The 27,212-nt window shown below is 40.1% G+C and overlaps 1 protein-coding gene and 1 non-coding gene across 2 annotated transcripts in view; both read right to left on the bottom strand.

The window, feature by feature from the left end:
• Positions 1-7,114: 7,114 nt before the first annotated feature.
• Positions 7,115-7,187, bottom strand: TRNAV-CAC (transfer RNA valine (anticodon CAC)). The gene has a single exon. It is a non-coding gene; the product is annotated as a tRNA-Val (tRNA).
• Positions 7,188-11,062: 3,875 nt separating this feature from the next.
• Positions 11,063-27,212, bottom strand: part of LOC132362966 (zinc finger protein 709-like) — a 63,903-nt gene continuing 47,753 nt past the window's right edge. Inside the window, exons 5-7 of the mRNA XM_059918207.1 lie at positions 13,605-13,731; positions 13,340-13,400; positions 11,063-12,942 (exon numbers count right to left, since the gene is read on the bottom strand). Of these exons, the coding sequence (XP_059774190.1) occupies positions 11,169-12,942; positions 13,340-13,400; positions 13,605-13,731 (1,962 nt within the window). The 3' untranslated portion in view covers positions 11,063-11,168. The remainder of the gene's footprint in view (positions 12,943-13,339; positions 13,401-13,604; positions 13,732-27,212) is intronic.

Genomic DNA, 27,212 nt, shown 5'->3' on the forward strand with positions numbered 1-27,212 from the left:
AAACGCTTGTAAATTCATAATTGATAAGAGCACTAGGACCATCTTTTGTTCTATTGAAGCAACTCTGCTTGGGCTCCCAGTTGGGGGCTGGTCACCAGAAAGAGCAAGCCATGATTAGGAGCTTGGAATTTTCAGCCCAACACCCCATCCTCCGGAGAGGGGAGAGGGGCTGGAAGTGGAGTTAATAATTGATCATGCCTATGTGAAGGAGCCTCCGTAAAATCCCAGTGGTATGGGGTTTAGAGAGCTCCTAGGTTGGTGAGCACATCTATATACGGGGAGGGTGATACACCCTAACTCCACAGAGACCCTCTCAGACATCACCCTGTGTATCACTTCATCTGGCTGTTCTTCTGTATCCTTCATCATGTCCTTTAATAAACTGGTAAATTAAGTGAATGTTTCTGTGAGTACTGTGAGCTGCTCTAGCAAATTAATCAGACCCAAGGAGGGGGTTGTGTGGGAACCTCAGATTTATAGGCAAGTCAGACAGAAGTTGTGAGTAACCTAAGAACCTACACTTGCAACTGGCATCAGAAGTGGGGAGGAAGCAGTCTTGTGGGACTGAGCCCTTAACCAGTGGGACAGGATGCTATCTCTGCCTTAATACTGCTCGGATTAAGTTGCAGGATACCTGGCAGGTGTCACAGAGAATTGTTTATTGTGGAGAAAAACCCTCACACATTTGGTATCAGAAATGTCAGAAGTGATTGTTCTGGATGAGTATAAAGGAGACACACAGGAGGAAAGAACTGGGATTTTGCCCACTGAGGAAGACTACTTGGTTTTTCTAACACACCAGCAGTCAAATATTTAAAAAATGGAGTCAGAGACCTTGGGTTTTTGTTTTTCCAGATAAGAAGCTTAGAAGGTGACATTCCCATCTTCACTATTTAAAAAAGCAAACAAACTTAAAAGCAACCGCTCTTCTTAGATCTATCAAAGAATTGAGGTTGCAGGGCAAACCGCTACCTCCAAAATTTGAAAGAGAGAAAAACAGCTATTCTGAAATATGCCCAAAATATTCTATTTTGCTTAACAAGGCCTGTCCTCAAAAGATTCTATTTCACCAAAATCTAACTCCTGGGATTTTACTAGCTAAACTGACACGGTGGGAAGGAAATGTCAATTTGAGCTTCCCCTACCCTCTCTGCCTCACCTAAGTTGAGGGTAGCAGTGGGGACTCAGAAACACTTGGGAGGTTGGAGAATTCCCTGGCGGTCCAGTGGTTAGGACTCTGCACTTTCACTGTCGAGGGCTTGGGGTCAATCCCTGGTCTGGAAACTAAGATATTCCACGAGCCATGCGGCGCGGCCGAAAACAAAACAGAACAAAGCAAACAAAAACTTGTGAGGTTAATAGGTTATTTTTCCCTCCTGACTTCAAACATGCAGTGTGTTTTCTGAAAGCATTTATCAAACTCTCCAAAACCAACTGGATGGCCTACAATTCAATTCAATTCTGCTAATAACTAATCAGAGTTAAGCTCAGACTCCACAGTATAAGGACTCCTCAGTCCCATGAGACTGCCCCCATGTTACATGCTAGCCACAAATTGGGGGGGCAGCCTACACACATTTCTGCATAGCCCACTACAAATTCAGAGGCTCCTTGAACACCTCACACTTGCTGATTGTCTAGAACGATCATCAGAGTGAAGAAAAGCACTTTACTTATTATTACCAGTTTATTGTAAAAGATACAAGTCAGGAACAGCCAAATGGAAAGGGTGCACCGGGCAAAGTGGTGGTCGGGGGCTAGGGAGCTTCCATGCCCTCTCCTGGCATGACAGCCTCCCAGCATGGTGATGTGTTCGCCAACTCAGATCTCTCTGAATCCCGAGGTTTAGACGTTTCCATGGAGTTTCCTTATGTCGACCATTGGTGAATAACTCTATCTCCAGCCCTTCTCTCCTCCCCAGAGGCTGGGAACTGGGCTGAACGTTCTAAGCCTCTAATCAAAGCTTGGTCTTCCTAGCAACCAAGCTCCATCCTGAAGCCATCTAGGGGCCTGGAAACAGTTGCCTCATTGGGACGTAAGATGCTCTTATCACACTTATCACTCAGAAAGTCCAAGGGCTTTAGGAGGTCTTTGCTAAGAACCATGGGCAAAGACCAAACATTTTTCTTATCATACCACAGAAGGTCACACAGCCCAGGGATACAGGCTCATTAAAATACTGAGACCAAATCATAGGACGATAGAACATTTCCTCTCCACCCACAACATGCCACTACATCAAGAAAAGTCCTGTTTAATAACAGTTGGAAATACTGAAAGAACTGTATGTTTCCAAACTTATTTAAGAAGTCTCTATAGTATCCTCAAAGATGTCATGGGAAACAAAAGCAAGGAACCTGAGGATACTTTAGCCACTGACAGTTACAAGAAATAGTAAACATAGCCTAAATCCTTGGATAAACATAAAACCTTACACTAAAGACCTAGTTACCTCAGTTCCTTTTTACAGTACATCATGTCCAGTATTCAAGAAAAAATTAAAAGGCACAATAGAAAGCTTAAAATTTTTTTTCCAGTGGATAAAGAAGATGTGGTACATATATACAGTGGAATACTACTCAGCCATAAAAAAGAACAAAATAATGCCATTTGCAGCAGCATGGATGCAATTAGAGATTATTATACTAAGTGAAGTAAGTCAGAAAGAGAAAGACAAATACCATATGATATCACTTATATGTGGAATCTAAAATATGACACAAATCAACCTATCTATGAAACAGAATCAGGGACATAGAGAATAGACTGGTGGTTGGCAAGGAGGAGGGGGGTGGGAGAGGATTGGATTGGGAGTTTGGGATTAGCAGATGCAAACTGATATATATAGAATGGATAAACAAGGTCCTACTCTATAACACAGGGAACTATATTCAATATCCTGTGATAAACCATAATGGAAAAGAATATAAAAAAGAATGTGTATATATATATATATATATATATATATATATATATATATATATATATAACTGAGTCACTTTGCTGTACAGCAGTAATTAACACAACATTGTAATTCAACTATACTTCACTTAAAAATAAATTTTAAAAAAAGAATTAAAAAATTTTTTTCAGGAAATAGGACAAACAAAAGAACCTGATTCAGATGTAGCAGATATCTTGCAATTACCAGATATTTGAATCAAGCAAACATGATTATGCTGAAGGCTCTAATAGAAATAGCAGATGCATGCAAAAATAGATAGGTAATGTTTGCAGAGATGGAAACACTAAGAAAAAAACAAAAGAGAAATGCAAGAAATGTAAAACAAACAAAAAAACAGAACAGAAATGAAGTATTCCTGGGTAAAGGGGGGATGCTCATCACAGTGGAAATGTGTAAGGAAAGAACCAGTAAGCTTGAGAAAATGTCAATAGAACCTTTTATTTTGTGCAGGTCTCAGCCTATGAATAACTAATGTTATGGTTGGACCAGCCTTTGTGGTTCTTATTATGATTGCCGGTTGCCCTTCTGCAATAACCATCAGGAAACTTTGAAAAAAATAAAGGTTTATTATTTATAGGACCTGCAAATCACACAGCACACCAGGGGCCACACAGCGAGATCGTGGGGTATGGTGGGGAGTGACGGCGGGGGGGAGGGGGGCCTGGGGTTCTATTTTTATTGGGGTAGAGGGTGCGGGCCTAGGGTTCAGAAGCTCACTCTTTATTGGTGAATTTAAAATATAAGAGCAGGAATTTAAAGTGCAGTAAGAGGAAAACAAGTGGCTCAAATGGTCAGTTATTGAAATCAACCAAGATCTCTAAAACAAAGGAGTCTAAGTGGGGGGAGGTGGCCTGGCTCTTTGTGGCTGGCAAGAGCTGTCTTTGAAGTGGATGCCTCTTTGAAGTGGATGCCTCTTTGAAGTGGATGCCTCGGCAATCAAAGCTTAAGTCAAGCACTTGCATTACAAAAAGAGAAAACCCAACTGTCAGTAATTACACTGCATTTTTCCAAAGAGGTGAGAAGGACAACAAAGGCAGAACAGAAGTCCAAGAACTTTGGGAAAATCACAAAAGGTATAACAAACACAGAGCAAGAATATATGAAAGAGAAGAAAGATACAAAGAAACAGAAGAAATAAGTGAAGCAAACCACCGACCCAGGAACCTTATTTAAACAAACATCCCCAGGAAGCTCAAAAAATGAGCTAAACTGGAAATTCCCTGGTGGTCCAGTGGTTAGGACTCTGCGCTTCTAGTGCAGGGAGCCTGGGTTAGATCCCTGGTCAGAGAATTAAGATCCCGCAAGCCACGCGGCCATAGAAAAAAAAGAGCAAAACTGTATACTGGGGGTGGCTGACGAGTAACAGTGCTAGACGGGACCAGGATATGTGGGCAGTGAATTTTCTTAAATTAGACTTTCCTGTTTTACAGATTTATTTAAAATTAACAGAGAAATTTATGTATGCTAGATTTATCTGACAGCCTTTTTAAAACTTTTTTTTACATAGGAAATCATTCTAAGATTTAATTCCTTTAAACACTAATGGTTACAAAATTATAAACCATACAAAAAGAAAAGAAAATTTTCAAACTATTTCCAACTTAAAGGATATGCGGCATCCTAGTTTGTCCTTTCCCTATTCTCACACGGGGGTACTTTCAGGAATAAGTAGAGTATTATAATGCAATAGTGGTTTTAGTTTAGCCCCTTATATGTAGTAGTATTTTCAAAGATTTACATAAGCTTTGAGTAGTTTTCCTCACATCAATTAAAATAGAAATTCAATTACTTTAGTCTTTGAAATTTAAATGTTCTCTAGGGGCATGCATATACAAACACTGATCTAAAAATGAAAAATGTATCTGAGAACTTAAATATATTCATCTCACAAGTTGAAGTTATCTTGCCTAAAAGGAACAGAAATTCTTCTTAGTTCTGTCAACTACAAGTTGGCACCTGCCACTGGCACTTGCCATCTGCCTCTACGGGGATTAAATCATGCTCCGCTGCAGCTGCTGACTTTCAACACCCCCTGAAAGGAGTCCAGGGTGGAGAGCAGAAATAAGGAACTCTGTGCTCTGGGAAAAACTGGCAGAACAAGTCTTCAGATAGCTAGATATTTTCAGGAGATGATTTTATGAGCCCAATTCTGTATCTCCTCATATCTAGAAAAGTACTAAAATCCTTCATGGTGACGTCTGCTCCTCGTGACTAGCAGTAACCTTCACGAGACTAGCAGAAACCTTCTGTAAAAAATACGTGCTTGATTGCATGTATTCCCGCTTCACCAAAATCACATATATACTGACCTTCCCCCGTACTTCTTTGGAGCAGTTTCTCAGAGCTATCTGAGACGCTGTCTCCTGGGCTATACTCTTCATTTTGCCCCAAATAAAACATAACTCGCAACTTTCACGTTCTGCGTTTTTTTAAAGTCAGCAGATCCATAATTTTCTTGCCTTGATGACATCATTTCTCTCAATCAACTTACATTTTTAAGCTCAAGAAACAAACAATGTTATTTCTCACATAGGGAATTAATTACAAAGTGCTAAAGGAAACAAGAGCCAAAGGGCTGCACTATTCAACGATAAAAGAATCCGAAGGAAAGAAACACAAATATTGGAATCAGCACAGATAAGCAGCCTGAGCTCCACAGGGCAGAAGGAGCCACATTCAGCAAGTTTAACACACGCTAGGCTATCCTGGTTGAGACAGAACCGCTGGACCAGGTCAGTCCCTGGTGAAGGAGGGTGGGGGCACCTGAGCAGCCACAGGAATGGACTCTGGGAACGCTATGCACCCTCCTCTCCCCAGGGAATAATGGAACCACTCCCTTTTTCAGGCTTCCATTCCCACAATGAGAAAACTCTGAGCAGGACTCAGTTTCAGGCTGTGACTAAAATGAGCTTCCAAATTCATGAGCCCTAACCCAGGACACAGAACTCTTGACTTTCACAGACTTCCTCAACGTAAACAAATACACTCTGAGGGCAGCTGCACTATGGATGCAGAACTCCAACCTACGTCTACAAACAGGCCCAGGAGAACCACAACTAAAAGCTCAAAAAGGGCATCAACCCCACTCCCCACCATGAGCATGTATATCCCCAGCTTTCGAGGGCTCTGTAGCTTTTCTCAAAATAAAGACTCCTTCTGCGGTGGGTGTGAGCAAGGACACCTGTTCAGGGAGACTCCCCAGGAAAAACAACCGGGCCTACAAATACTTCCTTTGCAGGCTCTTGGCGGGGCTGTGGGGTGGGGTTTGGGATGGCGGAGGCGAGTCGGGGGGGTCTTTGCTTGGAGACACTGACCTCAGGTCTCTGCTCCCAGTCACATTGCTTTGGACCACCACTGACATTTGAAATGACACAAACTCAGTATTTGAAGGATCAAGCAAAATCACACAAACCCAATGTTTATGTGAAAAGGAGAGTATAAAACTATAAGGCATTTTCCTAGTTCAACAAGAAAATTCACAGTATTCATTACTTTTGGAAAATAATATTATTTCCAAGGCAAGAAATTGTTTTATAAAGAATTAATCAGGGCTTCCCTGGTGGCGCAGTGGTTGAGAATCTGCCTGCCAATGCAGGGGACACGGGTTCGAGCCCTGGTCTGGGAAGATCCCACATGCCGCGGAGCAACTAGGCCCGTGAGCCACAACTACTGAGCCTGCGCGTCTGGAGCCTGTGCTCCGCAACAAGAGAGGCCGCGATGGTGAGAGGCCCGCGCACCGCGATGAAGAGTGGCCCCCGCTTGCCGCAAGTAGAGAAAGCCCTTGCACAGAAACGGAGACCCAACACAGCCATAAATAAATAAATAAATAAATAAGACTTTCTCTCTATTTCACTGTCTTTATTAAAAAAAAAAAAAAGTAATTTGTTTTTAAAAAAAAAAAAAAAAGAATTAATCATGCAGGAACACTTCTGCTGTTCAAGTGTAAGCTCTGGAATTCCATTTGAAAATACCACCCTCCTCCCCAAGAAAGAAAAACATCCTATTACTACACACTCAGGAGAGGAAAAAAGGGAAACAAGAATTTAAGTAATTCTAGACTATTTTCTTTTAATATTTATTTATTTATTTGGCTGAACCGGGTCTTCGTTGTGGCATGCGGGATCTTTAGTTGAGATATGCGGGATCTAGTTCCCTGACCAGGGATCGAATCTGGGCCCCCTGCATTGTGAGCACGGAGTCTTAACCACTGGACCACCAGGGAAGTCCCTAGATTATTTTCTTTTTCTTTTTTTCTTTTTAATAAATTTATTTTATTTATTTATTTTTGGCTGCATTAGGTCTTCATTGTGGTGCGCGGGCTTCTCATCGCGGTGGCTTCTCTTGTCACGGAGCACGGGCTCTAGGCGCGTGGGCTTCAGTAGTTGTGGCTCACAGGGTCTAGAGCGGAGGCTCAGTAGTTGTGGCGCACGGGCTTAGTTGTTCTGCGGCATGTGGGATCTTCCCGGACCAGGGCTGGAATCTGTGTCCCCTGCATTGGCAGGCGGATTCTTAACCACTGCGCCACCAGGTAAGTCCTATTTTCTTTTTTTCTGCTATTCACCTATTTCCTGCCTCTTTGGAAATATTTTATACTTTCAAGCTCTATTGATCACTTAAATTATAAATTTTTGAAAAACTGAGATTCAAATAAGTGATTAAATCTTTTCAAAGTGACAAACCCAGGGAGGGGCAGTGCTGACAGGACGGATCACCCAGAAAATTTTCCTACGAGGAACCTCCACCCAAAGGACTTCCCATAGGATGTCTGTGCCCAGGAAAGACCCTGGGGGGAGAGGCACAAGGATTTCATGCAACCCGGTTCCAGCCGGTTACTCTCTGCTTTTCCTCTTTCCATAGACAAAACAATAAATCTTGTAAAAAGAGACATCCATGACGCTGTGGAAAAAGGATAAACAATATGTTGGGTCTGTTTGAAAAGCACCATGGAGGACGAATTGTTCATTATGATCCTGTGAATCTGAGAGGGGATGCTGGCATTTAGGAATGCGGAAAGGATCTGAAATTTGAGGCATTTATTTCCAGCCCTAGGAAGAGCTAGGCTGGGAGGCCAGAGGTGTGGATTTGAGACACTGTTCAACAAACATTTGGAAAACTCAGGAGAAAACCGGTGCCCCCTGGGGAGAAAGGAGGGACTGGGGACCCCACACAGCTCCTCCAGCGCCCGCACCCCGGAGATCGAGTCACGATTGTCCTCATACGATGATTTTTAATTGACTATAAAACACTGATGAAAGAAATCAAAGATTACACAAACAGATGGAGAGATATACCATGCCCCTGGATTCAAAGAATCAATATTGTGAAAATGACTATACTTCCCAAAGCAATCTACAGGTTCAATGCAATCCCTATCAAAGTACGAATGGCATTTTTCACAGAACTACAACAAAAAATTTTACAATTTGTATGGAAACACAAAAGACCCCTAATAGCCAAAGCAACCTTGAGAAAGAAAAACGGAGCTGGAGGAATCAGCCTCCCCAACTTTAGACTATACTACATAGGTACAGTAATCAAGACAGTATGGTACTGGCACAAAAACAGAAATATAGATCAATGGTACAGGATAGAAAGCCCAGAGATAAACCCACTCACCTATGGTCACCTAATCTATGACAAAGGAGGCAAGAATATACAATGGAGAAAAGACAGCCTCTTCAATAAATGGCGCTGGGAAAACTGGACAACTACATGCAAAAGAATGAAATTAGAACACTACCTAACACCAGACACAAAAATAACCTCAAAATGGATTAAAGACCTAAATGTTAGACTGGACACTATAAAACTCTTAAAGAGAAAACATAGGAAAAACACTCTTTGACATAAATCACAGCAAGATCTTCTATGACCCACCTCCTAGAGAAATGGAAATAAAAACAAAAATAAGCAAATGGGACCTAAACTTAAAAGCTTATGCACAGCAAAGGAAACCATAAAGAAGATGAAAAGACAACTCGCAGAATGGGAGAAAATAGTTGCAAATGAAGCAGCAGAGAAGGGATTAATCTCCAAAACATACAAACAGCTCATGCAGCTCAATATCAAAAAAAAAACAACCCAATCAAAAAATGGGCAGAAGACCTAAACAGACATTTCACCAAAGAAGACACACAGATGGCCAAGAGGCACATGAAAAGATGCTCAACATCACTAATTATTAGAGAAATGCAACTCAAAACTACAATGAGAAAAAAAAAAAACTACAATGAGGTATCACCTCACACTGGTCAGAACAATCATCATCAAAGAGTCTACAATAAATGCTGGAGAGGGTGTGGAGAAAAGGGAACCCTCTTGCACTGTTGGTGGGAATGTAAATTGATACAGCCACTGTGGAGAACAGTATGGAGGTTCCTTAAAAAACTAAAAACAGAACTACCATATGACTCAGCAATCCCACTACTGGGCATATACCCTGAGAAAAACATAATTCAAAAAGACACATGTACCCCAATGTTCACTGCAGCACTATTTCAATAGCCAGGACATGGAAACAACCTAATATCCATCGATAGATGAATGGATAAAGAAGATGTGTTGTGTGTGTGCGCGTGCGTGTGTGTATATATACACACACACACTATATATATAATGGAATATTACTCAGCCATAAAAATAAATGAAATTGGGGCTTCCCTGGTGGCACAGTGGTTAAGAATCTGCCTGCGAATCCTGGGGACACGGGTTTGAGCCCTGATCTGGGAAGATCCCACATGCTGTGGAGCAACTAAGCCCATGAGCCACAACTACTGAGCCTGCGCTCTAGAGCCCCCGAACCACAACTGCTGAAGCCCACATGCCACAACTACTGAACCTGTGAACCACAACTACTGAGGCTGCGTGCCACAACTACTGAAGCCTGCGCACCTAGAGCCCATGCTCCACAACGAGAAGCCATCGCAATGAGAAGCTCGCGCACCACAAGAGTAGCCCCCACTCACCACAACTAGAGAAAGCCCACGCACAGCGACAAAGACCCAACGCAGCCAAAAATAAATAAACGAATTAATTAAAAGAAAAAATAAAATAAGCCTTTTTAAAAAAAAGAAATGAAATTGGGTCATTTGTAGAGATGTGGATGGACCTAGAGTCTGTCACACAGAGTGAAATAAGTCATAAGGAGAAAAACAAATATTGTATATTAACACATATATGTGGAATCTAGAAAAATAGTACAGATGAACATATTTGCAGGCCAGGAATAGAAATGCAGACGTAGAGAACAGACGTGTGGACACAGAGGGGGAAGGGGAGCATGGGATGAATTGGGAGATTAGGTTTGACATAAATACAGTACGATGTATAAAATAGATAGTTCTTGGGAACCTGCTGTAGAGCACAGGGAGCTCAGCTTGGTGCTCTGTATTAACCTAGATGGGTGGGATTGGGGGGAGGGAGGTCCAAGAGGGTGGGGATGTATGTATACATATAGCAGATTCAATTCACTATACAGAAAAAACTAACACAACATTGTAAAGCAATCATACTCCAATAAAAAAAAATTTAGTTTCTAACATTATCCACAGGCTCAGATATTTGTCCCATCACAGGTCTCTCTTCTTAAAATCTATTCACCAAATAATAGTCATTGGAAGAACAACAAGCAAAGGCCCAAATATAAAAACAATTATTCACATGAAACTCCAAAAAAGGAGCTTTGTCATTAAGAAAGGTAGAATACATAAAATAGACTATAAAGATATCCAGGAACTGTCCAGTATCCAGATATCCAGTAGGAAAATCCCAACAAATACCACATTTTCCAATTGTCCCTTAACACAGAATAAAACTATAAAAAATTAAACCTGACTATGCACATATCAGAAATACAGTTCAATTCACCCATGGATCCAACAGACTTCAAAATGCAGAGAGAAAATACTAACTGATTCAAGGAAAAAGCACTGCCTTTTAATCTTATGTACTACTGTTGAAAGATGACTTGCAGAATTATATCACCCCAATATTCATTTATGAAACTAGTAGAAACCCACACTCCAATGATATACTTTAAGAAAGAGGCTTGATAAACAATATATTTACAACTTGTAAAAAGCAATTCTTTTGTGTTGAAAGTTTTTTGGAACATTATACATGGATTAATTTTCATCAAGCTTTCTCATGTTACTTACATTTATAATTTATTTCTGGTGGGAGTTTTAACATGTAACGATGAAGGTCAACTGAAGGCTTTCCCACGCCGTTTACATTCAAAAGGTTCTACCCTGTGAGTCTTTTCATGCCTTCGGAAGGAAGTGGGATGACTGAAGGCCTTCCCACATTCTTTACATTCATAGGGTTTCTCTCCAGTGTGAGTTCTTTCATGTCTTCGAAAACTCTGATACCACCTGAAAGCTTTTCCACATTCCTTACATGCATAGGGTTTCTCTCCTGTGTGAGTCCTTTCATGTGTTTGCAAGGAACTGTAACCTCTGTAGGCTTTACCACATTGTTTACATTCATAGGGTTTTTCTCTAGTGTGAGTTCTTTCATGTGTTCGAAGATAACTGGGACACCTGAATGCTTTACTACATTTTTTACATTCATAGGGTTTTTCTCCAGTGTGATTTCTTTCATGTCTTCGAAAACTTTGATAACACCTGAAGGCCTTTCCACATTGTTTACATTCATAGGGTTTCTCTCCAGTATGAATTCTTATGTGTGTTTCTAAGGAAGTGTAATCTCTGCAGGCTTTTCCACACTGCTTACATTCATAGAGTTTCTCTCCAGTGTGTGTTCTTTCATGTAGTCTCAGCAAAGTTGAACAACTAAAGGCTCTTCCACACTCCTTACATTCATAGGGTTTCTCTCCAGTGTGAGTTCTTTCATGTTTTTGAAAGGAAGGGTAATACCTGAAGGTTTTACCACACTGTTTACATTCATAGGGTTTCTCTCCAGTGTGACTCCTTTGATGTATTCGAAATGAACTGGGAGAAATAAATGCTTTCTCACACTGCTTACATTTATAAGGTCCCACTCCAGTGTGAGTGATCATGTGCACTCGAAGGCTTGCGAGAGCTCTAAGGGCTTTCCCACATTCCTTACATTCATAAGGTTTTTCCCCAGTATGAGTTCTTTCATGTTTTCGAAAAGAACTGGGACAACTGAAGGCTTTACTACATTTTTGGCATTCATAGGGTTTTTCTCCAGTGTGATTTCTTTCATGTATTTGGAAACCTATATTAGAACTGAAAGTTTTACCACATGGCTTACATTTATAGGGTTTCTCTCCAGTATGAACTCTTTCGTGTGTTTGGAAGGAAGGGTAATATCTGAAGGTTTTTCCACATTGTTTACATTCATAAGGTTTCTTTCCAGTGTGAGTTCTTTCATGTATTTGGAGGGAACTGGGACAACTGAATGCTTTACTACATTTTTTACATTCATAGGATTCCTCTCCTGTGTGAGTCCTCTCATGTATTTGTAAAGTTTGATGATATCTATAGGCTTTTCCACAATGTTTACATTTATAAGGTTTCTCTCCAGTGTGGGCTCTTTCATGTATCTGAAGTGAAGCTGAAGAACTAAAAGTTTTCCCACAATCCTTACACTTATAAGAGGCACCTCCAGTATGTGTTACCATGTGTCTCTGAAAAGTTTTGAGCTGCATGAAGGCTTTCCCACACTCCTTACATTTATACGTTTTCCCTCCAGTGTGATTTCTGTTATGTTTTTCAAAACACTGCAGATAACTAAAGGCTTTCCCACATACATTACATTTATATGGCTTCTCTCCATTTTTCTGATACTCATATGGCTTGTGTCCAACGTGACTTCTGGTGTACCTATTATGGGATGAGTGATGCATGAGGACTTTTCCACATACTTTGTGTTCCCATGGTTTTACTCTGATAAGAGTTTTCTTGTTCAGATTGAGATTTGGAATAAGGCTGAGGTTTTCTCTACATGGACTATCCTCTTTCCCTTCACAGATTCTCCCTACCTTGTGACTCCTGCAAAAAACAAGGAGGAATTATTAATGATCTCTTTATTAATGATTTCATACTTATTATTCTATTTCAGCTACAATCTTATTATTTGTAGCAAAACTACAGGTATTTTTCTATTTCGGGTGAATTGTTCAAAACTGAATACACTGAATGCTCGGCAAGAGGACTCACCCTTGCTCACCAAAATGGTGATATTTATACATAGGGCTTATTAATACTGTTTCCAAGTGAACTATTTTGCAAACACTGAACATTATGTCATATGTAAGAAAGTAATTCGGTGAAAATTTTCTGAGAAGCAATAAATTTGAAGCATGGATTGTCTTGTTTCTTTTTAAGATCTGGTACAATAATATAATTCTCATGTGAAACACTGCTTTCTGCTGGGAGTGCCACTCACCTTAGTTTTCTCCCCTGGTTTTTGCGCTGATCTTCAATGTCATGATCTTTCCATGTTTCTCCTAAAATGCAGACACAGAAAAATGATTCCAAACTATTAGAAGTTATAGAAAAATTATTAGATTCTAGTGCTACAGTGAGCTGTGACCATACCTAGTTTATTTACCAATGTCCTCCCTGTACACATTCCACCTCTTAGAATAATACTGTAGGGCAGAAAAACTTGACCTTTGACTGGCAAGGTGAAAGTAAGTTGTCATCCTTACCTACTGAGGCCAGGTTCCTGAAGGTTTCCCCCATCACATCTCTGTAGAGTTTCTTCTGTGAAAAATCCAGTAAAGCCCACTCTTCCAGGGTGAAGTTCACAGCAACATCCTCAAAGACCACTGTGTCCTACAACATCCCATATATATGTATGGTAGGATGAGTAAGACTGACAGCACTAGACATCTATACTCCATTTATAAGGAAGGTTACATATGATTCTACTGTCTCCCAACATTTATTCTCTGACTTGATCATCAGAAACTAACTCTCTGTCCATACTTACTTCCTCATAAATTTAACAGCATCAGGAACACATGAAAATTATTTACATAGTTTTACTGCGATCACATTACAAATCCTATTGCTGTCTAATGGCAGCGTCCAAAGTATGTTGGGAAATGTCAGAAATGCTATACAAATGAAATAAATATTATCAATTTAAGAACATCCATTGGTGAGAAAAACTCTTTCCTCCCTTTTCTTATTACCCATTTACACACTCCATGACGCAGAGTGTGTAATATCCTGTAATAAACCATAATGGAAAAGAATATGAAAAAGAATATGTATATGTATATGTGTGTATATATATATATATGCATAACTGAATCACTCTGCTGTATAGCAGAAACTAACACAACATTGTAAATCAACTATACTTCAATAAAATAAATTTAAAAAGATAAAGAGGGACTTTATCGTAATGACAAAGGTGTCAATTCTCCATGAAGGGATAACAATCGTTCATGTGTACATGCATCACAACAGATGGGCAAAATATATGAGGCCAAAACTGATAGAATGCAAGAAAGTAAGCGAATCCACTACTAGTTGTAGACTTCAACACCTCCTTATCATGAATTATCAATTGCAGCAGGCAGAAAATTAGGAAGGACAGAACTGAAATCAACAGCACCATGGAACAACTGGATTTAATTGTAATCCATGGAAATCATTCTTCTCAAGTTCATAAGGAACATTCACCAAGACAGAACACATTCTGGGACATAAAACATACTTTAACAAATTTGAAAGGACAGCAGTCATTCAAAATATGCTTTCACACCACACAGGCACTAGTCTAGAAATCAGTAACACGAAGATAGTCAGAAACTCCCCAAAATACGTGGAGATTCAACAATATGCTTCTAAATAACACGTGGGATCAAAAAAGAAGTCCCAAGAGAAATAAAAAATTATTTTGAAGTAAATGAAAATACAACTAATCAAGGGTTGTGGGATGCAGCAAAACAATGCTTAGAGGCAAATTTATGCCACTGAACAAATACACTAGCAAAAAAAGAAAAATCTATAATCAACAATGTAAACATCTACCTTCGGAAGGAAAAGAACAATTTAAACCCAAAGTAAGCAGAATAAAAGAAATAATAAAAATTGGGGGGAAAAAATCAGTGGAGTATATTAAAAGAAAAAAAGCTGGTTCTTTGACAAGATCAATGAAACTGATAAACATCTTGTGATCATAACTAAGAAAAAGAGAGAAGTTACAACACAAGACCATCAGGGGTGACCAGGAGGTATGGGAGGTGGGTGCTGAAGCCTCTTCACTATAGTGAAGGAGTCTCTGAGGACACTACCAGGTGTGCCTGTTGTATGGCAACAGTCTTGAGCCTTCTGTGGTAGGGGTGTCCATTCAAGGTGGCCCAATTTCCAACTAACCGCATAAATGGGCTCTGGTAAATTTATAAACAAGGGATATGTTGCCTCCCAAACATCACAAGAATCTAGACAATGTTGTGGGTGCTGAGACGGACTATTGGTATTTCTTCATGGTGCCAGGAAGGGGTGGCCTTCTGTTTATTAAATTTTTTTTAATGTATTCATTAAAGGTATCCAGGCCTCATATGTTTGGAGCAATGCCCATCCACCTTTTACAAGTCCACCTTTTTCAATACTGTATGTCCTGAATATCAAATGAACTTCCTCAGAAGAGATGTCATTAATGTCATATCTCTGCTCGTGGCACAAGGTGGATGCAGTTCAGATCCTGCCTGCAGAGACTGTGTGTGTTCACAGTGGTGTTGAGGTTCCTGTGGTGGCCCCCAAGCTGTAAGCTTATTCAGCTTTCTGCTTTGCGGAGAACTGCTTGTCTCTTTCTTGGTATGCACTCCTGACGCTGCGGTATTGAGCGTAAAAAAGGAAAATGGCTTGTGGCCAGTTTCGTTCCAGGTGCCTGCTCTGGATCTAAGAGCCCCTGGTTGTTCCCCAGAAGAAGGACGTGCTGCCCTGAGGGGGAAGTCTGTATCTCCAAAGAACGGCCCATAAGGCATGCTGACGCATAGATAGTGGCGCATAGATAGTGGCGCATAGATAGTGGCGCATAGATAGTGGCGACAGAATTATGTGGAAATACAAGGTTTGCTGATTTGTTGTCTGGTATTCGTTCCGTACTAAACCTATATATACATTCATGCTCTTTGAATAAACTTGCCTTGCAACCATCAGTTGTCTTGGCCCTTCTGACCCCATACTGGTGCTTTTCAGTTCCTTACCCCTCACCGCCAGGAACTTCTAGCTTTCTGCAGCCGGTCTGCGGCAAGTGGCGCCCGAACAGGGACCTGAGTGCGTGAGGCATTTCGGAAGATTTCAGGTAAGTAGAACTCTCGAGTGAGATAGTGTGGCCACAAGAAATAATTTCGTTTTTAGGACGGTAACTCGAGAGTCAGAAGTAAAATAAAATGGGACAAAAGGGCTCTAAGGAGCGTGATTTATTTGCTCAGGTTTTGCTTTCAATGTTAAAAGCCCGTGGAACTAAGGTAACTACCTCACAACTTCTGGAATTTTTGCAATTAGTATATGATGCTTGTCCTTGGTTCCCTGAAGGAGGATCAGTGGACTTAGCAATTTGGACTCATGTAGGAGATGAGTTATCTAAATATCATGAAGCTCATGGACCATCTTCTGTTTCAGTTTCCATTTTTAGCTTGTGGAATTTAATAAGAGATTATTTTAATCCAATTTATGATTCAGTTCCAAAATTAACAGCTAAATCTGTAGAACATATTGCTGCAGTAGATACTGCTCCTCCGTTGCCACCGAGGATAAAGAGTGTTAATTCACTTGATGATGATGACTTTTCTTTTGATTTAGCGGGTGAAGAAGCCAAATATGAGGCTGAAAAATATCCTGATGAAAATATTCTTCCGCGGTTACAGCAATTACATGTCTCTGTCCCTATCCCTCCTAAGCTTAGTCCTTTACAACAAGCAGTACGGGGAGCTCTTAATAGAGGGGAGGATCCTTTATTCTGCTGTCCGGTGGTGGAACGACCCAATCCTCAAAATCCACAACAAAATAATCGGGAATATCAGCCTCTCTCCTTTAAGGTTTTGAAAGATTTAAAAGCAGCCTGTGCACAATATGGGCCTATAGCCCCTTTCACTATTACTATGTTGGATACTATTGCAACAGAAGCATTGCCTCCAGCAGACTGGAAATCTATTGCTCGTGCTTGTCTCACTGGTGGCGACTATTTACTTTGGAAATCAGAATATTATGAAAAGGCTGCTGAACAAGCTGAAAGAAATACTGCACATAATGTGCTAGTAAATTATGAGATGTTGATTGGGGAAGGACAACATCAGTTATTACAGGATCAATTAGCTTTCCCTTTTGTGGCTTATGCTCAGATCAGTCATATAGCTCTACATGCATGGAAACATTTACCTGCCTCCACTAGGACTGAAGACCTTGCTAAAATAAGGCAAGGGGCAGATGAGCCTTATGCTGATTTTGTGGCTAGATTATTACAGGCTGTTAATAGAATTATTTCTGGTGGTCCTTCTGGAGCAATTATCGTCAAACAATTGGCTTTCGAAAATGCTAATAATATTTGTCAAGCAGCTATACGTCCATGGAAAAGGAAAGGAAATTTAGAGGATTATATTCGAGTTTGTTCTGATATTGGATCATCTTACTTACAGGGAGCAACTATAGCTGCAGCCCTAACTAAGGCAGGATTTGGGCCAAATGCTAAAAGTAAAAACTGTTTTAAATGTGGGAAGCCAGGTCATTTTGCAAAAAATTGTACTGTTGATACTCCTAATATGCCTGTCGTAAATTCTGTGCCTCAAGGTAAATCTCCTCCTCCCACAATTTGTCCCCGATGCCAAAGAGGACGGCATTGGGCTAAAGAATGTCGATCAGTGACTCATAAAGATGGAACTCCCTTGTCGGGGAAACTTCCGGAGGGGCCTGCTCCGGCCCCATCAAACAATTGGAGCAATGTCAATAATCCCCTCACAACCTTCTCTACCGCCTCCAGCTCAGACCTTTGTTCCTCAGGGAATGGAATCTCCTCCCTTCAAAGGGCCACGCCAAATAGTGCAGGACTGGACCTCTGTGCCTCCACCCAATTCTTATTAACCTCGGATATGGGACCCCAAGCCCTTCCTACGGGAACTTTTGGGCCTTTACCCCAGGGAACGGTTGGTATAATCCTTGGAAGAAGTAGTATGTCTATGAAAGGCTTAACTATTATTCCTGGGGTGATTGATGCTGATTATGAAGGGGAATTAAAGGTTATGGTTCAAACATCAAAAGGATCTTTTCTTATCACGCCCGGTATGCGAATAGCTCAGCTTCTATTAATTCCATTCATACCAGAAGGAAAAATTTTACAATATAACAAAAGAGGAACTGGGGCTTTCGGTTCCTCTGATGCAGTTTACTGGATTCAACAAATTGGTAGGGAAAGACCACAATTGGTATTAAAAATAAATGGAAGGCCTTTTTCTGGGTTATTAGATACTGGTGCTGATGTTTCTGTTATTTCGTTTATACATTGGCCAAAAAATTGGCCCGTGCACCAAACCATTACACAGTTGCAAGGTATTGGCCAATCTAATTCTCCACAACAAAGTTCGCAATACCTACATTGGCAGGATGCTGAAGGTAATCAAGGAATATTCAAACCCTACGTATTGCCCGGATTGCCAGTTAACCTTTGGGGAAGAGATATATTACAACAAATGGGAATCCTATTGCTTAGTCCCAACCCTACTGTAACTAATATATTGTTAAATCAAGGTTATGATCCTAGGAATGGTTTGGGAAAAAATCAACAGGGAAATAAATTACCCTTACAGACTGATAATAAACGGGATAAAACAGGCTTGGGTTTTTTCTAGGGGCCTTGGATTCTCCTCCACCACATGCTGACCCTATAACTTGGATTTCTGATAATCCTGTCTGGGTGGACCAATGGCCCCTTTCTAAGGAGAAATTAATGGCGGCTCATAATATAATTAATGAACAGCTTGCTTTGGGCAGACTAGAAAAGTCTAATAGCCCTTGGAATACTCCTATATTTGTTATAAAGAAAAAATCGGGAAAATATCGTTTATTGCAAGATTTACGTGCTGTTAATCAAACTATGGTAATTATGGGAGCTCTGCAACCAGGTTTGCCTTCTCCTGCAGCCATACCTAAAAATTATATGATTATTATTATTGATCTTAAGGATTGCTTTTTTACTATTCCTCTATTTCCGGCTGATAAGTTGCGATTTGCTTTTAGCTTACCCTCTTTAAATTTTATAGAACCTATGCAACGTTATCAATGGAAAATGCTGCCTCAGGGTATGGCTAATAGTCCTACTTTATGTCAACAGTTTGTAACTCAAGTTATTGCCCCTGTTCGTAAACAGTTCCCTCAGATATATTTTATTCATTATATGGATGACTTATTACTTGCTTATTCTGATAAACATATTTTACTTAAGGCTTATAATTCCCTTCAAAGTCATTTGTCACGATCAGGACTAGTCATTGCTGCTGACAAAGTACAGATGAACCCACCTTTCTCATATCTTGGTAAGTATATCACAAATTATAATATTACACCTCAGAAGATAGAGATACGGACTGACGTTCTTAAAACTTTAAATGATTTTCAAAAGTTATTAGGAGATATTAATTGGCTGCGACCTTCTTTAAAATTAACTACGGGTCAGTTACAGCCTCTTTTTAATATCCTAAAGGGAAGTCCTGATCCTTCTTCCCCTCGTATTTTAACTTCTGAAGCTCAACAAGCACTCAAGCTTGTAAACAAAGCAATACAATCTGCTCAGCTAACTAGAATTGAGCCTTCTTTACCTATACTATTAATAATCTGTGCTACGTCACATACCCCTACCGCCTTATTATGGCAAGAAACAGGAATTCTTGAATGGATTCATATGAAAAATACGCCTAATAAAGTCATTACACCTTATTATGAGTTAATAGCAACCCTTGTTCAATTGGGTCGTAGAAGAAATATTCAGTTGGTAGGATATGAACCAAATTCTATTATTATACCTTATACTACTTATCAATATTCTTGGCTATTATTTGTCTCTGATTTTTGGGCTCTTGCTTTTGCTGGATATTCAGGAATTATTGATAATCATTATCCTTCTAATAAGCTCCTTCATTTTGCTACTCAACATCTATTTATTTTTCCTAAAACTATCTGTTCAACTCCTATTCTCAATGCCCCAAATGTTTTTACTGATGGTTCTGCCAATGGCATCGCTGTGGTCATTTCTGATGACTTACTTCATAAAGAACAAACAGATCATACCTCTGCCCAACGAGTTGAATTACATGCGATTTCCTTGGCTTTTCAAATCTTTTCACATTGTTCTTTTAATCTCTATACAGATAGCCATTATTTGGTTACTATTTTGCGTAACATAGAAACTGCTATAATTGGCAATACTGTTGATTCTCAATTGTTTCAGACTTTCTTTCAACTACAAAAGATTATTCGTCAGCATGAGTTTCCTGTAGCCATATTACATATTCGAGCCCATTCAGGTCTCCCTGGCCCATTGTCTTTGGGAAATCAATTGGCTGACGAAAATACAAAGATTATAGGCTTAAGTTTATCTCAACCTCAGGATCTTGCTACTCAGTCACATAATTTACATCATCAATCTGCTGCTATGCTTCAAAAACAATTCTCTATTTCTAGAGAAACAGCCCGATACATTGTTAAGTCCTGCTCTAAATGTTTACCCCACCTTCCTATTCCACAATTTGGAGTCAATCCTCGGGGTTTACTCCCTCATCATCTTTGGCAAATGGATGTTACTCATATTCCCTCTTTTGGTAAATTACAATTTGTTCATGTAACTGTTGATACTTACTCTAATTTTATATGTGCTACGCCTTTGGCTGGGGAATCTACTAAATATGTAATTAGTCATTTATTTCATTGTTTTGCATCTATGGGAATTCCTAAAGCTTTAAAAACAGATAATGCTCCAGGATATACGAGTAAAGCTTTTGCCAATTTTTGTGCAACTTTCCATATTTCACATAAAACAGGCATTCCCTACAATCCTCAGGGTCAAGGTATTGTAGAACGTGCCAACCAACAATTAAAAATTACATTACAAAAAATAAAAAAGGGGGAATATGATAGATCTCCTCAGATTATGCTTAATCATGCTTTATTTATTTTAAATTTTTTAACTTTAGATGCATTTAGTCACACGCCTTATGAACGATTGTTTACAGGTCTTTCTGGAACCCCTCCTGAAAAAGCGCTTGTTAAATGGAAAGATCCCATGACTAACCTTTGGCATGGACCAGACCCTGTTTTAGTATGGGGCCGAGGCCATGTTTGTGTTTTTCCCTAGGGAGGCAGACTCTCCGCGGTGGCTCCCGGAGCGCTTGGTTCGACATTATCATGCCATCACCAATAAACACCCTGACTCGAAGAATGCGTCGCCTGAGGCTCTCGCAATCGACCACAGCACACCCCAACCAGTTCCCCCGGCGGACGAGAAGAATGCGGCGACGGAGTAGGAGACAACTTGTCAGGGAGGCGAGGGGAGATCGAAATCAAATTACTTGGTATCAATTGCAATGTTTAGTATTTCAAGCACGTAGGATTATGGAGGAGAGTGCTCATCCTCGCTCTCCTCTTACCTTTTTTTTAGCCATGATAGCTGTATTGGCAGCCCCACCTATAGAGGCTAAATCTTATTGGGCTTATGTACCCGATCCTCCTTTATTACAACCTGTTACATGGTCTGAAGCTGACCTTCCAATTTTCTATAATGATTCTACTTTTGGAAGAGTGCTAGGAAATTTGCCTATTACTAATACTTCTGTTAATTACTCTAATTGGTTTAATACTCCCCCTGTTTGTTTAAGTCCTATGAGTACCAATTCTGGTTGTGTTAAGGCTGTTGCTTTAGAACATGCTATTTCTTACCAAACCACTGTAAATTCTCAATTTTTTACTCATTTACGTAAAAATTATAAAGCTGTGGGATCTAATATTTGTCTTCCTTGCAAACAGACTGTTCCTAGACGAGAAGATTTATCCACCTTTGTATTTTGGTATAAGGATAACGTTCCCATTCACATGAATGCTAGAGTAACTAAGCTTGCTTCTAATACTTCGTTGGATCATTCTCTATGCATATATCGCTTGAGAATTGAAGATACTGGACATTATTTGTGTATTGAAACTACCATAGGTAATCAAGGGACGTTATTAGCTGGACATCAAATTACGGTCGTAAAGACTGTCACAGGACTACAATTTCCTGCTTTTATGGCTTCTGAATTCCCGCAGTTTGATTTTCCTGTTTGTAATGATACATGGACTAAAGCCTCTGTCTGGTGTACTTTAGATTATGATAATGGCACCATACTAGTTTCTTCTGTCCCCGTTAATAATAACAGCCTTGTTTTTTACAAGCAATGGGAATTCTGGAAACTTGCCTTATCCTTTTCTTATAGACCGGTGATTACTTGCGTCGCTCCTCCTTATGCTTTATTGATTGGAGATTTAATTGTAGAATACACTATGAATCCTATAGGTTATAATATTACTTGTGTTAATTGTATCTTTAGTAGTTGTGTTTTGCCCGTTAAAGGATCTACATCTGTTATGATTATGAAGCAACCTTCTTATATAATGTTACCTGTTAATTTGTCTGAACCATGGTATCATAACACTGGCATGCAAGCCTGGCTGGAATTGACTGAAGCATTAAAACGACCAAAGAGATTTATAGGTGTTCTAATATGTGCAATCCTAGCCTTAGCAGCTTTAACTGCTACTGCGGCCACTGCTGGGATTGCTCTTTCACAAACTATTCACCAGGCTCATTATGTTAATCAGTTATCTAAAAATACTAGTGTGGCATTAGCCCTACAAAGTCATATTGATACCCAACTAAAAACGGAAGTAGATGAATTAAAAAATGTTTTAATAGGAATAGGGGATCAAGTTATGGCTTTAAAATTAAAAATGCGTTTGATTTGTCATGCCAAATATACCTGGATTTGTGTAACTCAACATTTATATAATGATTCACAATGGGATTGGGAAAAAGTAAAAATGCATATATTAAGTGTATGGACTGATGGACACATTAGCCTTGATATTCAAAAGTTAAATGCCGAAATACAAGCTATTCAAGAGGCCCACCTGGACGAAGATGGACCCCAGAATTTGATTCAAGGATTATTAGATCAACTACAAGGGCTAAATCCGATACAATGGATTCATGGAGGGCTCTCAGGCCTGATATCAATTGGTGTACTACTTTTATTGGTGATCGGTTTATTACCTTGTATTGTTAGATTTGTAATGGGGCGCTTCGCTGTCTTGCGTCAGGATGTTCATGGCTTAAAACTACATTATCAAGCTTTAAAAAATAATAAAAAAGGGGGAAATGTGGTGGCCCCCAAGCTGTAAGCTTATTCAGCTTTCTGCTTTGCGGAGAACTGCTTGTCTCTTTCTTGGTATGCACTCCTGACGCTGCGGTATTGAGCGTAAAAAAGGAAAATGGCTTGTGGCCAGTTTCGTTCCAGGTGCCTGCTCTGGATCTAAGAGCCCCTGGTTGTTCCCCAGAAGAAGGACGTGCTGCCCTGAGGGGGAAGTCTGTATCTCCAAAGAACGGCCCATAAGGCATGCTGACGCATAGATAGTGGTGCATAGATAGTGGCGCATAGATAATGGCGCATAGACAGTGGCGCATAGATAGTGGCGACAGAATTATGTGGAAATACAAGGTTTGCTGATTTGTTGTCTGGTATTCGTTCTGTACTAAACCTATATATACATTCATGCTCTTTGAATAAACTTGCCTTGCAACCATCAGTTGTCTTGGCCCTTCTGACCCCATACTGGTGCTTTTCAGTTCCTTACCCCTCACCGCCAGGAACTTCTAGCTTTCTGCAGCCGGTCTGCGGCAGGTTCCCTGATGGTAACCAGTTAAAGGTGTATCATGTCCTTTCAGAGGTGAAGGCCAAGTGCAGCTGAGAGGCTGTTGGAACAGGAACTGAACAGAACAGACGTAGCCAAATCTGTGAGAGCAGAATGTTGAGCAGAATGTTTAGCAGTTGCTGAGTAGATGGAGTCAGTAATTTCCATAATGCTGGGGACTAGGAATAAGGGGTTTATGTGATGGGACAACAGCCTCAAGGCTGTAGCGTTCCACTGTGAGGTGTTTTTCACTCTTTCCAGGTTTAATAACAGGTCAAATTAGGCTGTTCAAAGCAGAAGCCCTGGGGATAATCACTTCTTCCCAAAATAAAAGGTTTCTTAAAGTGTTCAATCCTCAAAGGCCCTGTTTAAATTATACTGGGTCACATAACTAATTTAACTAAGGGGTAAGGACCATGGAGTCTCATTTTGTGAAGCCAATTTGGAAGTGGCAAGAACTTAATTTAACTTAATTTTAATTTATGATTTATTGGTTCAGAGCTTTCCTGCTCACTATGGGACATTTTGTGACAATGGGTGCTATGATCGTAAGGAGAGGCAAAGAGTTCTGATGGTTATGGTGAAGTATACCAATCTGCCCTCTATATTATATTCAGTACTTCCTCTAAGATCATGCAGTACACCTTGCTTAAATTTACTGAGATCCTAGGTATAACTAACTTGAGATCTCTCACTCAATAATTGTAGGAAGGTTTGTGAATTATGGCATTATAGGAGACTCTAATATTAATTCAAAACCTATGCTCTGAAGAGGCTCAAAAAGCAAGGACTGCCCTTTTTATCTTTTTGGTTATGTAAATGTTTTAGTATATTTTGGATTTCCAACTGGAAAATTGTGAGCCTTTTTTCAATACCTTTTTCCTTTTGTTCCTTCTCTCCTGTCCTTCCCTATATTATATTTTAAGTCCCAGGATATACTTTGGAAAAGAGGGTGTCCTCTCTACCCTGGGACTCATAAAATTTTTCCTCCAGGGGGCTCACACTAGTGCCATCGGGATCAGAGGTCTCCTCCACGACTACCGGGTATTTTATAGAGTTTTTAGTTTAAGTTTGAACTAATCCCTTTGCTGTGCCACAGTGAGGCTATGGGTGTTGTCCCCCGTAACTCAGAGGGTCAGGATCTTCGTCGCAGTAGACGCAGGGGCAGCAGCAGCAGAGGTGAGCCCTCATATTAGGAGAGTGGACTCAGCTCACCACCTACTGGCTGCCTTTCCCAGTCTCCTTCTCTCTCTGAAATACCTGCTCTTTAAGGAGTGGCCATCTGATGGGCTCCCCTCATTCACAGGGTATAATCAGCCTTTTACTCCCCTAAGACAAGGCAATCCCAGCCTCAGTTACACTTTCACTTAAAGACACAGATAGGTTCCAGCCAACACATCGACTGAGGACCACTTTAACAAAGGAGCCTTTCTCATACTCCTGCTCAGAGAGGACAACGAATTACCAAAACTTCCAACTCGGTGTCCTCTGTATATAGAACCCAGGGTTGGTGGGGTCAGCAATGCCACACAGGGCAGCACAGGGCACAGGAGGAGCTCTTCAGCAAACAGCAGCTCACAGGGCAGGAGCCTCCAGGCTTTCTTATCAGCCTGTCCAGGTAAGAAGAACTAGGGGAAGAGGGAGGGGTGAGGCTTAACTTTCAGTAGTCAAACATCAAATATGTGGACCCCCGACCGCTCATTATAAGAACAAATCCAGTAAGCATTAGCACTGGTTTGTTCTTATACAAAGAAACACTAACAAAATGATCAAGAAGTAATCAAAACTGGTTATTTCAGGGTGGCTGGAATAAGAGCAGAGGAGTAGAACAGGATAAGTAAGTTAGTTTCCTATCTTAGGAATTTTTTAAAAATTCAACCTTTCCATGCATTAGTTACTGAAAATAAGGAGAGAAATTTACATACACTGTCTTTTCCTATAATTAATCATTATTTTAAATTAGCTTTTGCTTTTCAAAATTTAAACTTTTCTACATAAGGAACTACTTCAAAATTTAATCCTTTCAACACTAGCAGATATAAAACTGCAGACCATGAAAAATTTACAAATCCCTTTCCAACTAAAAAAACAAGGGATTTCTATCAAGAGTCCTAATGTACAATGATTCAACTTACAATTTTTCAACTTTCAACAGATACACTTACAACCATCCTGTGCCCATACAACCATTCTATTTTTCACATTCAGTACAGTACTCAATAAAGTACATCAGACAGTCAACACTTTATTATAAAATAGGCCTCGTGTCAGATGATTCTGCCCAAATGTAGGCTAATGTAAGTGTTCTGAGCATGTTTAAGGCAGACTAGGCTATGTTGTTCAGTAAGTTAGGTGTATTAAATGCATTTTCAACTATCAATATTTTAAATTTACGATGGGATTACTGGGATGTAAGCCCATCATAAATTGAGTAAGATCTGTAAGAGTTCCTCCCTCTACTATATTTAACATAAAATTTTTTATAGTATGAGTAGCATATTATAATACATTAGGGGTTTCAATTAAGTGCTGAAATGTACTAGAAATTTCAAAGATTTCCATAAGCTTTGAGGTGTTTTCCTCGTATCAATTAAAAAAGAAATTCAGGGCTTCCCTGGTGGCGCAGTGGTTGAGAATCTGCCTACTAATGCAGGGGACACGGGTTCGAGCCCCGGTCTGGGAAGATCCCACATGCCGCAGAGCAACTAGGCCCGTGAGCCACAACTACTGAGCCTGCGCGTCTGGAGCCTGTGCTCCGCAACAAGAGAGGCCGCGATAGTGAGAGGCCCGCGCACCGCGATGAAGAGTGGCCCCCACTTGCCACAACTAGAGAAAGCCCTCGCACAGAAACGAAGACCCAACACAGCCAAAAATAATTAATTAATTAATTAATTTAAAAAAAAAAAAGAAATTCAACTGCTTTTTCCTCGCATGCATTAAAATAGGAATTCATTTGCCTTAGGAATAGTATAGCCTCTTAAAAGTCAAAGTTCTCTAGAGACATGGACAGACACTGACCTAGAAAATGAAAGAAGCACCTGAGAACTTAAAAACACCCATATCTCACATCTTGAGGTTCTCCTGCCTAAATGGAACCAAAATTCTATCTGGTTCCACAATTTTCTTATCTTACACTGTGTCAACCAACTTACATAGTATAACCCCGAATGCCAATGCGAACCAGTTTCAAAGGGCGGCAATAGTCAATGGCTAAATGAATCAACACAGATATGCAGCACGCTTCGCTACAATTCAGAAAACAAAACCACCACCACATTCACAAAGTTGAACATAATCGCAACTTGGGTTCTAAACACTCCTGGTTGAGAAGTAACCCCCTACAGTGTCAGCCTCTGGTGAAGGAGGGTAGG

This window comes from Balaenoptera ricei, chromosome 3 (assembly GCF_028023285.1).
Source record: "Balaenoptera ricei isolate mBalRic1 chromosome 3, mBalRic1.hap2, whole genome shotgun sequence".
NCBI classification, from domain to species: domain Eukaryota; kingdom Metazoa; phylum Chordata; class Mammalia; order Artiodactyla; family Balaenopteridae; genus Balaenoptera; species Balaenoptera ricei.